The sequence below is a fragment of the Castor canadensis genome, chromosome 4 (genome assembly GCF_047511655.1).
Source record: "Castor canadensis chromosome 4, mCasCan1.hap1v2, whole genome shotgun sequence".
NCBI lineage: Eukaryota > Metazoa > Chordata > Mammalia > Rodentia > Castoridae > Castor > Castor canadensis.
In genome coordinates this window covers 40,021,943-40,036,160 of record NC_133389.1, presented here as the reverse complement: position 1 = coordinate 40,036,160, position 14,218 = coordinate 40,021,943, and the positions used below count along the sequence as shown (strand labels likewise).

General features: G+C 42.4%; 1 protein-coding gene across 3 annotated transcripts in view; it reads left to right on the top strand.

Moving 5' to 3' along the window:
• The window catches only part of Mapre2 (microtubule associated protein RP/EB family member 2), a 152,750-nt gene that overhangs the window by 129,975 nt on the left and 8,557 nt on the right, over positions 1 to 14,218 (top strand). For all 3 annotated transcript variants that reach the window (XM_020177514.2, XM_074070011.1, XM_020177513.2), the window contains 2 exons: positions 6,964 to 7,103; positions 11,451 to 11,609. In XM_020177514.2, the coding sequence (XP_020033103.1) occupies positions 6,964 to 7,103; positions 11,451 to 11,609 (299 nt within the window). The remainder of the gene's footprint in view (positions 1 to 6,963; positions 7,104 to 11,450; positions 11,610 to 14,218) is intronic.

The following is a 14,218-nucleotide window of genomic DNA, read 5'->3' as shown; positions in this document are numbered from 1 at the left end:
AGTGAATATGGTTGATGTGCTTTCTATATAAGAATGAATATAGAATTTTTAAACCTGTTGAAATCACCACAAGAAGGGGACTAAGGTAGAAAGGAGAAAAATTCCCTGTGTAGCTATCTTAAACAAAATGCCTTTTTTCAAAAACAGAGACTAGGAAGGTAAAAATGGGTCCTTTGTGGAGGTTGGTACCAGTGTGTATAACGGGGGGGGTAGAAATATAGGGAAAGGGTGTAGAAGGGTGAATGTAGTGGAAATATTATGTTCTTATGTATGAAAGTGGAAAAATGAGTCATGTTGAAACTATTCCAGGACTAGGGGGAGAGGGGAGGTAAAGGAGAATGATGGAGGGGGTGAATTCAACTATGATATATTATAATAACTTTTATAAATGTTGCATCATATCCCCAGTACAACAATAAAAAATATTATAAAAATGTATTTGCCAAGGTACAAGGAGATAAGAAAGTGATGTCAAATCCATCCACAAATAACTGATCAATACAGATGTTATGTATGTGTTATCTGCCTGCCCTGTTTCAGTTGTTATGTGGGGCTTAGAAATGAATGAGATAGCTGGGTACCAGTGGCTCATGCCTGCACCCTACCTACTCAGGAGGGAGAGATCAGGAGGATCATGGTTTGAAGCCAACCCTAGGCAAATAGTTCACTAGACCTTATTTTGAAAAACCCCATAAAAAAAAAAAGAGAGAGAGAGCTGGCTGAATGGCTCAAGCAGTAAGAGCAAGAGGCCCTGAGCTCAAACCCCAGTGTCACCAAGAAAAAGAAAAAAAATGAATGAGGACTGTGGGGGTGGGGAAGGAATGGTCTCTCAAAGTAGGGAAGAAGTTGAGAATGACCAGAAGAGCAGTGGCTTCTTGAGTGTGTGTGCACACATGTACATGCTCTTATGTTTTTAATGTCTGTGGTTTCTATCTACAATATTAATGTCATATTTTTAGCTCCTCTGTGATTTTTAGCAAAAGAAATATAGCAGAATAGGTGAGAAGAATTTCTAAATTCTAGGAGAGCCCCTGACACAAAGGACAAAGCCAAGTACAGTATTTTTATTTGCTTCATTGTTCTGAATCCATTGAGCCTCATATGCCCAAAATGTTGTGGCATTTTCCATAAACATCAAGCAAGCTACTAATTATCCACATTAGACACAGCAGTGCTCTGGCTTCACTAAGGCAGTGAATCAGACCACTCGCTCTTTTGTTTTTCTTTTTTTACAACTATGGTTAAAATGTCTTAAAATCATATTTATGCCCCAAATCCTAAAGGCTTTAATTAAGACACAAACTCCTCAAAGACTAGCATTGTGACTCATGTCCATATCCAGTGGGCAAATTTTAGAGAATTACAGGGACTTGTATAGAATTTATGTCTATTTTCTTCTGCTTCTGAAATTCCTTTTTATTTTGAAAGGGAAAATTAAGGAGGTAGAGAAAAGCTTGAGGGCAAAACAGTTGCTTGTAGCACAGGGATACCATTAATTGTGTTTTCAGGATACCATCAAATGCAGCTTAAAAAAATTGAAATGTTTGATAGCTTCAAGGAAAAAAATCCGTATCTGCATTGTAGCCAAAGTAGCTGCACCCTCTTTAAAAACTAATAATAATAAAAATAAAAGCTATTGTGTAAGTGTTTCCTACATAAGCACTACTGAGCAAGGAGACATGGGAAGATAGAAGTAGGTTCACTCACTGGCAGAGTATGGAATTCTGGGAAGCAAGAAGGCAATTACTGAGGACCTCAGTATCTAAAACCAAGATCAGATGCTATGTAGGACATTATTTAGTCACTTCACAAGATTAGAAAATGGATACCAACTTACATAAAGTATTTTTTTTTCATTTTTTTATTATTGTTGTACTGGGGGTACATTGTGACATTTACAAAAGTTCTTACAATATATCATAGTTGAATTCATCCTTTCTACCATTCTCCTTCATCCCCCTCCCCCCATTCCTGCAATGGGTCTCATTTTTCTATTTACATACATGTGTACATAATATTCCACCTGTTTACCCTCCTACCAAGGTTAAATTTGCTGATATTGATCAGTGCAGTTTTCTGATAGCATCTTTATCATAGTGACTCCAGTAACTGGGAAGAGAATACTTGACCTCAGAAGGTAGATACACTTTAGAGTGCAGGTGTTTGAAAAAAGACAGCAAGACCTATAAAGCAAAGAAATAAAAACTGTTCTGAACTGTCTAGATAGCATGCTATGGTTTAGGATATTATCTACTGTCATTTGCTCTAAAATGTAAAGCCTGAAATCATTGAATATCTGGAGGCCAAAGGTTTCATACATTTGATATTTTATAGTGTGTGTTAATCACAATACAATTGTGAGGGTAAATTGCTTCAGATCAAGATATAACCCAGGATGTTTTAAAGAGCTCACTTTACATTCTTCTGAAGATGAGCTTTTAGTCTAACCATGAATTGTGTACAAAAACAACCCAAAACCTCCAACAATGCTAAGGTCTTTCTGATGTCTTTCCTGCTTTTTAATTTCTCCCTATTTATTCATTAGAAGATATAAATATGTGATTAACCAGCGACAGACTCCCATATTTTCATTTATTTCCCTCTTATCAGTTTTTTTCCAAACAACTTCATCAGAATTTCAAGACCCCTCTAACTTAAATATCACATTCTAATACTCAAGTGATCTGTTATTAAATTTATCAAATTTTTCCTCTTCCATTCCTCGTTTGTTCAGCCTGCACCATGTCCCCTATGAGTGACTGAGGGCTGTTCCTCCATCCCATTGTATACAGGTAGTGGAGCAGCTGACAAAACCAAGTTTGCTTTTTATATCTTCTGCTTTCTCATGTCAGGAAGATCTGTAAGAGGCACTGCGTGGGCCAGTGTGAAAGAACTGGGGCCTCGAACTCCGAATTAACCTTTATGGGATCCGAAAAACATGCCATTTTAAGGCTGAGACCATGGAATCACAACAACCTGGAGAGTCAGACTTACACAGGTGTATTTAAGTTGGGCTCTGTCCACATTAGGGATGTGTTTCTGCAGGAAAAAAAAATAAACAGTTTCCCTGTGTGGCTGTGTGCTGGAACCACACCAGTGTCAGTAATTGCAGCAGCTCTGGCCTCTCTAGCCATGTAGAGTATGTCACTCCTGTGTCTGTACTCACTCTGGCAATCTCTGTCTTCCTCCCCCTCTACCTCCCAGCTTCTTTTACTCCTTCATAGTTGCTCTTTCCTGATAACATGGCCATCCATGCCCCAGAGGTTGGTTTGCCATGACCCCTTTTCCCTCTTATCAAACAGTTCAGTTTTTTGCTAACCCTCATTTAATGAGATCCTGAAAGCATAATTAGTGGTAGCCCTGTTTTACAGCAGTTGGCTTCTGTTTCTACCATGTTTTTCTTGCAGAATTGATGTCAGACTGGATAGGGCAGAGAGTAAGAACATGAGTGTGTCTGATGACCAAGCTTGGTTACTGCAGTCAGCAACATCATAGTTGCTGACCTGCTTCTGGAGGACAGTTGGGAGTAGGCATTGTGTCATACATACGCTCTTTGGGGAAGCCTCTCTGCAGAGCTATTTGCCTCAGAAGAGCCCAGTGAATGTGGCAGACGCATGGACAGCCCAGCACAAACCACTTGGTCTCTCCCCACTCTGCTTAAACACTAACTGACTGCATGTCTGATTCCACATGTAAGGAGCCTATATAATAGCAAAAGATGATCTTGAAAGGAAACCAAGGAAGGGACTCTTTCTGGGAGGCTGATACTTTTCTTTGGTTTCCCTCACGTTGGCTCTTCAGCCAATGACTTGAATCTTGACATCAGTTCCTCCAGCCCTCCCTGTGCCATTACACTGGAGTGGTGCTTCTGCTAGGGGCTGTTTAATGACTCCTAAGACCTTACACAGTGTGTCTGGCTCAGGCATTGTGCTTAGCCCTGTGGGGGAGGGAAGGAGTAAGAACGTGGCAAAACCAAGCAACTGCAACTCCGGCCCTGGGGCGTTCTGGCCAATGGGAGAAGCAGGTGCTCATGAATAACTATACCAACACAGGTGTATGGTGTGGGAGACCTCAGGACCCCCAGAGCCTCTTGGAAAGGAACGGAGTCACTGTAGCTTTTGTGCAACAGCTCTAAGAGAGATTGCAACAGTGCAAAAGGATAGTTGCTGAACAACCCTGTTCTCTCTCTGCTTGGGACTGGGAAAACCCAGTCCTGAGACCATGATGTTCTGCCCGTGGGCTTGTAGCCATAGCAACGTGACAGCCAATCCCAGTACAGAGGTCAAAGGAAACCTGGGGACTGCCACATAGTCCTTCCTGCTTGTCTGCACTGCTTAAATACCCTCTTCAGAAAGTAAACTACGCCATTGCTGCCCGCACAACCCTGAGTTCCTGTCCTTATCCACCACTCAAGCACCCAAGACCAGAGTCGGAGCCCCCACTGCAGCTGGACTGCGGCAGTATGGCATCTGAGGAAAGTGTTCAGGGGGCTCTGACTGCCCAGAGAAAGTGACATCCAAGCTGAGACTTGAAAAATGGTAGACCTAATACTTCAAGAGGGATGGGGAGGCACAGGGGAGAAGGGTGCTTCTGGCAGAGGGAATGCAGCCTGAATCACATTAAATGGTCATGGAACACTGGCTTGTTCTTGAGAAGGGTGAGGGTGCCACATCTGGGGATTCTTAGGTGACTGTGTCACACCCAGGAGACTGAGCTGGAGAGCAGAGACTACATTTTAGTCATTTTAGCAACTTCCAGTACATGACCCATAAACGGCATTTAGTAAATATGGGTTTATTCAATAAGAATGTTAATCATAGATGGTATTTGCACTACTTTCTTTTAGGCTTCATAGTAAAATGTGATGTATTGCTTATAAAAATGTATGAAGGAACTTGATTTAGCAAGTCACTGCTAAGCTATGGCTACCCTCTGAAGAAGGCTTTGCCAAGTCACCATGTCCTGCTTCCCCTGCCTGCTCCTCCAGTTTGCTTTATCCAGTTGGTTGGATAACCTGTTCAGTGGGACACAGAAATAATGTTCCAGGAGTATTTTATGGGCTGCTACAGTGAGGATGGGTCCTTCAGCTGTATACCAGTTACAAATAAGCAGGGCACTGCTCCCTAGCATTTTCACAAGTCTCTGCAGATTTACCCTTTGCATGTTCAGCCTATTTTAAGTCATTCCCAGTTTCATCATCTTCAAGTCTACTGGCCCTTCCCCTGTATTTCTAAATAGCGTTATTTTTTTTTCTCCACTTTATAACAAAGAAGCATGTGTTTTGAAGGCGGTAGCACTGTCCTTGCTTCTGAAGGACTTGCATCTGTAACTAATGACTCCAGGCACCTGAAGACACACAATATACATTTTATAATCTCCCTGCTGGCTACTTTGTAATTAGGGTTTTAGTTGAAACTTGTAATTGATATCACATACCTGTGTTTAGATCCCTGGCCTCTTTCTAATCCAGCAGAAAACAGAAAAATTGGAAACTGTAAAGTTGGAAATAAACTTTGAAACCTTGTAACCAAGTTCTTTTTGCCTGTTCATGTGTTTATTTAAGCATTTGTATTGCAGAGAAGAGAAAGACATGTTCCTTGCTCTCCAGGAGGCTTTGAGAAAGGCAGACTGTAGTGGGGAATTAATTGGGCTAGGAGTGTGTAGGAGGAGCACCTGTACCAGACAGGCAAAGCTGGAAACTACACTGCCCCTCCCTGGGGCTGTGTTCAGAATAGAAGGGAAGGGGATGGTCCCCAGCAATAACCCAGCAGTTCTTAATCCATGAAATGTGTACATTTTTGGCTGCAAAAGTCATCCCCATCTCTGTGCTGTGTTCTACACACTGAGTCCATACTGAGCTGAGGGCCATATACGTGAGGGTTCAAGTGAAATCAGTGCTTTTCCTTTTCAAATTTATGTCATTATAGTGATACTCTGTGAATCACTTGTTTAAGGTATGGACTCCTCAGAACTCCGCTCTATAAAGGTCCATTTCCCCCCTTTATAGTAAGCAGCTTATACCTTGATACATGGTAATGTCTTATTTCCCTAAAAACTTATTATCTGACGTTTCAGTGTCCATTGGTGAGCATTTTCAGAATTAGTTATTAGTTACAGGTTTTGCAAAATTGTGGTTTTTCTCATTGTAACATTTCTTGTACATTTACTGGCTATCAGTGTTCTGTAAAGATGATCTTCACATTCTTTCTGTCCCTCTCCCCCCATTATGGACCAATGGATTTTTCTGTATCCAATGCACTACAGTTAAGCTGCAGCCATTATCTTCTCCATATGCAGACTGCCTTATGTGGCTAGTTGTGAGCCCTGGCAAGCTGATTCCTGTGTCCTTTTCCTTGAAAGCAACTCCTTGCTTTTGGGCACAAGTTGTCCTGCCCATCTCTGGCATCCGTGTTGTCTCAAGAAGCCTCTTGTTGCAGATGACATTTAAAATCCAAGAGCATTTGGAGTGCGCACTACTATGGAGAGGTCATTGTATCCTGGCTGTCTCTGGCTGAAGCTAAGAAATATGTTCAAATTTAAAAAGCATAGCATACATTTGTAAATAATTAAAGTCAAAAGCCTCTTTTGTCTGCTAGAAACTCAATTAGGATAATAATTTGAGGTTATCTAAAGTCTCTTTGTAGCTGTTGTTCTTATCTTTCTTCATTAACCTCTTAAAAAATTGTCGCACAAAGGTTAACTTGCCCACACACTCTGTGGTTTAATCATGTGCATATCTGTGTTCTAACCGTAATGGGAAGGGGTAACTGTATTCTACCTCTCACTAAGCTCCTTTTCTATCATACATTTGCTATATATCTAAAAACCTTTTTTGCAATACTAGGGTTTGAACTCAAAGCCTTGTGCTTGCTAGGCAAGCACTCTACCACTTGAGCCACACCTCCAGCTAAAAATCATTTCTTAATGTTGCCAGTATTCATAATTTATTCTTGTTGCTTCCAGGTGCGGCTAAATCAAGTCCAGCTTCTAAACCGGGATCGACACCTTCTCGTCCCTCTTCTGCCAAGAGGGCTTCATCCAGTGGTTCAGCATCCAGATCTGACAAAGATTTAGAAACACAGGTCATACAGCTTAATGAGCAGGTAACTCATTGTCTCTGGGATTGGTGACATGTGAGGGGCAGGAAGATTAAACCCCTGTACAGCTGAAATAAGGGAGGGAAGGTGAGATAGAGTGAGTAGTTCCAAGTGAGTAAGAATAAAAGGAATTGCTCAGGAAGGTAAAATCAGTAGCCCATGATGAAAAGTAGGTGTTAGTCACAAATTTCAAAGCTGTACATTAAGATGGGGCAAATGACTCAGTCCTGCTGCAGCCTGCAGGCCACTCTGCCTCTCCCCCACTCCTCAGTGGCCATCCTGAGCTCCAGGCTAGACCATGGCCTTGTCTGTCCACTCCTGTACAATCTAGACAGTGTTAGTGCTGTCTAGATACCTTCCCTTCCCTCAGAACAAAATGGATACCTTCCCTTCCCTCAGAACTTACAGCAATTGTACATGGGAGATTATTATTCAAGGAAAAAGAGAAAAAAGCTCAACCCTTCCCACATTGGCAGAAGTTGGGTACACAGACCCAGTGCTGGGGGATCTGAAAGGCCACAGCTATGTTTTAAGTAGAACTTTCTTTTTTTAATCTAATACAGAAAATCTAACTCTATGACTTTGGAATTTTCATATATAAAATCTTTCTAACTAGCACTAGCTAATTTTGCCTAAGACTATGCACAGTTTAAAATGCATAGGGCCCACTGCAAAAGCACCCCCTGCCCCCGATCCCCAGACTTCTAAAATGGCTTGATTAAACCATCCTGACCTCTCCACCATGGAAGAAGAACCATGACTCCAGGTCCTCAGGCTGTTCCCAGCCACTCACTGGGCTGGTCCCAGTGATTAATCTTTTTCTTCATGAGTCAGCAACAGTCCGTGAAACAGTTTTTGGGATCATTGTATATTTATAATTAAGAATCAATTTTAAAAGCAGGCAGTTGCTTAACAAGGGTATTTCTTTACAGTTCTGATCAGATCTCTTTAATGGAAAAGATAAAACTTTAAGTCATCCAGCAGGTAGGACCTTGATTTAGAAACTGTGGAATGTTCTGATTACCTGCTGGCTCTTAGTTTGAGCCCATAGTGTTTCCATTAATGACTTCTCAGATAAAAGGCAGTAAGGACAGCAGTAATGAGCATTGGACCACAAGCCTAAGGCTCCAAGAAAGTCAGAGTAGACCAAAAGAATAGGACATGAGTCTATAGTACTTAAGACTATATCTTCTTTCTGCTAAGGAGCCCAGATTCTTTTGATATCATTATCACCTCATGCTTTTCATGGTTCTTTCCTCCCTGTCTTCTCTCTTCACCACAATGGGTTTCCAACCCTCCAGCCTAAATTATGACTACATGGAAACCTCAAGGTCCTTCCTTGAACCTCTGTCCCTTGGTAGGCTGATTGCCCTTATCAACCAGTCTACTTCTTCTTGGGACCAGCTCTAGGTTCCAATTAGCTCTTCCAGTCCTACAGAGAGCTCCCTCTACCCCAGACTTCAAAAATGCATTTGTTAAACCATCCTGCCATCCAAAATTCTACTCTGGAGAGAACAGAGGAGAGAAAAAGATGGAAACCATCCTCTGGCCTTTTCACTTCCTAATTCCTTCATTACTTCCAAGAGGTATCTCTTCCTTTCCTTCCCCTTGTTGCCTTGATCCTGAGGAGAAGGTTCCCCAGCACTGACCCTCAGAGGGAAGGAGGGGACACACCATAAACTAGGAGTCCTTCATTCAGCAGATATTTACTCCAAATAGTTTTCCTGATGATCTGTGGTTGCTCCTTGTGTTCTGTCCTTAAAGCCTTTAGGAGGCACCCCTGAGTCTGGTGGGAGGCCACACAGGCATCACAGTGTTGGAACTGAGAACACAGGGACAAAAAGAGGCTGAGTACAAATTCCTAGGCAGAAGCAGTGAATTACAGTGGTAATAGAGAAAGTGACAAGTGCCATAAAACTTTAAGAATTTTCATTTACTTGGCCTCGTGCCTTTATTCAGACAATCTCCCATGATATACTATAAAAGTAACACTGTGCTAGCCAATCCCAGTGATAAAAATGAATCAACAGCTGTAGGGGAGGAAAAGACATAAATAAAATAATTAGGGACTCTTTCTGGACAGTGAGTTGGAGTCCCTGCTGTTAGGGAGGGAGGGGAGTCATTGGGTAGCCAAGGCACAGAGACTGGCTGTCATTCAGATTGCAAGGCCTGGGAAGATCTGCAATCTGTGGATACACTGAAAAGAGTTGGGAGCAAAAGGGTATTTCCCCTCTGTGGACCTTGTCCTTGACTTTCCTCAAGGGTCCAGCTCCAACACCTCCTCCATCACTCAGGCACTCGGGCATCTGCCGTGATATGTGAAGGATGAGGCTGGCATCAGTCTTTGTGAGTGGAGCCATGAAAATGGAATTTCATTCACCAGTTCATCACTTAATCTGCTCTCACATTTACTAGGGAATGTTTATAGCCAAGCACCTCTTACTAACACATCTGGAATACCACCCAAGCCCAACTCGAGCTGAGTATTTCTAAAAAATCCTTAGCTGTTTGCTCATTGTGCAAACCAAAGCACTGTCAGGAGGCAAAGGAATCTAGGTTTCCTAAGTTAGCAGTGTCCTTGCTTGGTTTGCATGAGCCTAATAAATGGTGTCATAACTAACTAACCAACCAGCCACAGATCCATTGGCTGGCACCAGCCCAGAGTCAACATATTCTTTAGCTAAACCCAGAGATGGAGTTTGTTTAAAGCAGAAAAGGACTTCTAGAATAAATTTTTTTTTCTGAAATTCAGGCTGATTGCCTTGCATTTTTGCAAATGTGCAAAGTCTACTATTCACAGAAATAAGGGTTCAGTTAGCAAACTGAACAACTACATGAGGCCATCAGAGAGGTTGACACCGAGGGGCCTTATTCCTGAAGTTTTCCAGAATGGATCTGAGTGAGTTTTAACAAGATGTCTGGAATCAATAATTCCAGACAGATAATTAGCATGTGCCAAGGTCCAGAATTACTAGAAAGAATAAAACTTTGTAGTTCAAATATAAGTTTAGAAAATTCTGTTTGGGGTGATTTTTAATATCCTAGAAGGAAATTTTCACTTAAGGAGATCCGTGAAAGAGTTATTGTATCTCCCAAGCAATATATGCCACATAAATACAATAAACCAAATGGAAAAAGGTGGGAGAGGGGTCATAGTTTGGACATGTGTGTCACTGCTGGAGGCACAGGCATGTAGCAGCCTGAGATTTGAAATCAAGTCTCTTCATACCCACTGCAGAGTTTCTTTAGCCCAGGTTCCAGGGTTGTGGGCCCTGCCTAGATTGTTGGCTCCACCCCATCTCTTGCACTGTGTAACCACTGCAAGACACTACACATGCCTGGAAGATCCTTGAGACTGCATCAAGCAGGGAAGAGAGGAAGTGGTAGTTATTTTGATGAGAGAATGGAGCTTCTATACCGTCCTGCCCTTCCAGTGATGCTCCAAAGCCAGAACTAGAGAAGTTAAGACAGATCCACTCAGCCGGTCTTTCAGTCTCACCTGGGTTGCCAAGATCTGGTTCCTCAGTGGAGTACATTTGTCCATTTTGGCTCAGTATCATTTTTGAAGAGATCTCATACTAAAGGTGGCTCTTGATACAAGTGATCTGAAGGATCCTCAAAATAAGTGACCTCACTTACAACAACCTGTTGTCTCATCTCCCTTCCCTGCAGATTGCCAATGAGTATTTTAGTCTACTTGAACCACTATAACAAAATATCATAAACTGAGTGGCTTATAAACAACAGAAGTTTATTTCTCACCATTCTAGAGGCTGGAAGGACCAAGATGAAGGCGTCAGCAAGTTCAGTGTGTGTGAGGGCCCATTCCTCATGAACTGCACCTTCTCACTGTGTCTTATGCTGACAAGATGAAAGAGCTCTCTTGGGCCTGTTTTACAAAGGCACTAATCTCATTCACAAGGGTTCCACCCTCATGACCTGGTCAGCTGTCAGAGGCCCTGCCTTTTAATGTTATCACACTGGGGTTAGGATTACAACATATGAATCTGAAGTGGATGGCACACAGGCATTCAGATCATAGCAACAAGTTAGGATAAAAGTGTGATACAGTCCACATTAGTAAGAGAGGAAAGGCTCCCCCAGTCTGGATACATCCCTCTGACTAGCTAATAAACACTTGATTGATGGAAAGGAATGACCAGTGTTCTCCTGAGTTTGGCCATTTTGGCCCAGGCTCAAGCTCAGACAACAGCCCTGCTTCTCCCTCAGACTTATACATGGATTATTTTTTTATCTCTCTGTACATGTGTTATATCCTTATCTACAGGCTTAGTTGCTCATTTTTTTCTTATCATGTATTTTGGGATTTTCTTCACTCTTATTCTTTTGTAGGTACATTCATTAAAACTTGCCCTTGAAGGTGTGGAAAAGGAAAGGGATTTCTACTTTGGGAAGTTGAGAGAGATTGAACTACTCTGCCAAGAACATGGGCAGGAAAATGATGACCTCGTGCAGCGACTAATGGAAGTGCTCTATGCTTCAGAAGAACAGGTAAGTGTGCAGAACCCTTGGCTCTTGAGTTCTAAAGCCAGTCTTGGGCCAAGTACAATCCATCTATGAGCCTTAGCATGCTTCCCTGGGGCCTCGGTAAGAATTACAGCTCAACTAGTGCACTTGACATTCCCAGGGAAATAAGCACTATTGTCATCATGATCCATTCACCCAGGCTGATGGGACTTGCATCCATAAATTAACCTGGGAAGAGATATGTGGAGGGTGGGGCTTTAACTGAGAAAATACAGCCAAATCCCAAGAGTTTCAGCTTTGTGAGAAAATGAACAGTAAGAACTGGCACATGAGCCAGTGTATCAAGGGAGACCCAGAATGTAGCTCTGTCAGGTGATGAAAAGAAGACGTGAGGAACAGTGAACCAAGGTGTGGAATAAATGGCAGAATGGGGCAAGTCACACCATTCTGCCTGTTCAGGGTGGTCGAGGCCAGACACCCAGAGGTAGAAGGTGAGAACCTCCCCTCCCAGAGAACAAGTTGTGGAAGGCAAGAAGCCGGAAACCAGGGTCTCCAGCTTCTTTTTATGTTGGGTCAAAGCTGGTGGAAGTGTTTAGATCTCTTTGATCTGGAGGCCTATGGATGCTCTGATGGATTTGTGTTAGTACAGCAAGCCTGCCTTAATCATGGAGTTACTGCATGCAGTTTTGACAAAGCATGGATCAAAAATTAATAACAAATTGTAAAAATCAAAAATTCCAAAAACAAAAATTTTAAATTCCATTGCATGCATTACTCAACCCAGCTGATGCAGAGAAGCTCTCAGTCAATCCCATGTTACCATGTTTAGATCATTGTGTGATCTGCTGATTGTTTTCCTGCCCTTAATCCTGTCAAAAAAAAAGCAAATGGTGGCAAAAAAGTAAGGTAAAAGTGAATGTGCTTAATGTAAGTGATATGGTGAAAATTGTAGGTTTGTTCAAAGGCGCTTTATCTTTAACAGAAGCTGGGTGGCATTACAGGAAAAATGAATCAAGCATCCACTATATAGCACTGAACTCTGCATCCAGAGCATGTGTGAGTTTTCCTCTATGGTGGTCTCCCTCTAATCACAGACCCTTGATACTGAGGTTCTACTGTGTTTCCATACAGTGTAATGAGCCACCAACAAGTTTACTCTGTCTTGTTCCAGCTGAATGCCAGGCAAATGTTTACTCCATTTATGTCTTAAAATCCTAGCAATGATACTTTTCTAAACTGGAAGGAACTGTGTCTGAGGTTTGGGAGTGCTCCACCACTTTTTTTATTTCCTCCAGATATTTTTTTAACTTCTTTCATGGTTACCAGTAGCTCAAAATGCAGATTTGGAAGCCCTGGTGAGGTCCCAGAGGCCAATCCAGTTCTCAGTATTTTCAGATCTGATGGCTTATAGTGTATCTGCAACCACAAGTGAATGTACATAATGCTCTGTAGGTACAGAGTGTTCTGTAGTCTGTAGTGCAGATTAATTGTGGTTATGGCCTTCACAAACTTGCTTGACTCTAAATCAGATGAAGTCTGTGCAGACCCAGACACCAAGCAGAGGTCCTGTCTGCGGTACTTGTAGCTACAGCAAGGCCAGAACACAGGCTCAGATCTTCTTCCCAGCCCTACACTTCCAGCAGGAGGGAAAATTTGATTCTAAGCCAGTTTGGGGGACCTATGTAGGAGCACTGCCAGGTGAGCTCCAAATGAACAGTTGTCACAAGTCACCAAATTCCTGGTTAAGGTTAGACAGGTCAGCCTGAGGCAAGAGCTCTAGCCTCCTGGTATGGCTTCAGGGGAGTCCACCTACATGTCCACTCTTGGCTTTGTTGTGCCATTCATCACCACCTCCCACACCCCAACATCATCGCCTTGCTGCCCATCTTGAAATATGTGCATGGTTACAAGCAGATGTCCCAGGAGCAGTCATGCTTTAAAGACTGAATGAGTTTATCAGGTCTTTTTCTCAGACACCTGGAATGGGACTTGAGGGGCAAGAACCTGGGGCTCCATGTAGATTAGCTTATTGGCTCCTTCAGTTCTTTTGAGAATCCTATTGTTGTCATTCCATTTTACAGATGAGGGGAAACTAAGGCAGTAGAGAGGTTAAAGACCTTTCCCAAATTCCTGGGCAGCCAGAGTCTGGATTCATGCTCTCTAGTCTCCAAGCCTGACCATGTGTGGCTTTTTTTTTTTTTTGTAGGGTTTTGGTTTGGGGGTTGTTTGTTGTGCATGAACCCAGGGTCTCATGCATGCTAAGCATCTACTTTCCCACTGAGTTGCACCCCAACCCTGGAGCCACCTTTTAAGTGGAATCACAATAGTAGTCATAGCTAACATTTACTGAGCATTTAGCATGTTTTAGATACCATGTTCATGTCCTATATGAGTTTCTCACCCTAACTGCATTCCTGCATGGCGAGTGCTATTACGTAACTGCATTTTACAGGTGAAATGACTTGCCCAGCAACGCATAGTTAATAAGCTCCCACACTAGGATTTGAATCCAGGTTTATCTACTTCAGAGCCCCCCAAATAGGACAGCATTCTCTCCTTCATGCCCTATTGTGTGCCAGGGGGCAGGGAGAAAATAAAAGGTAGGACCTGTGGGGGAAGACTTCAAGATAGAT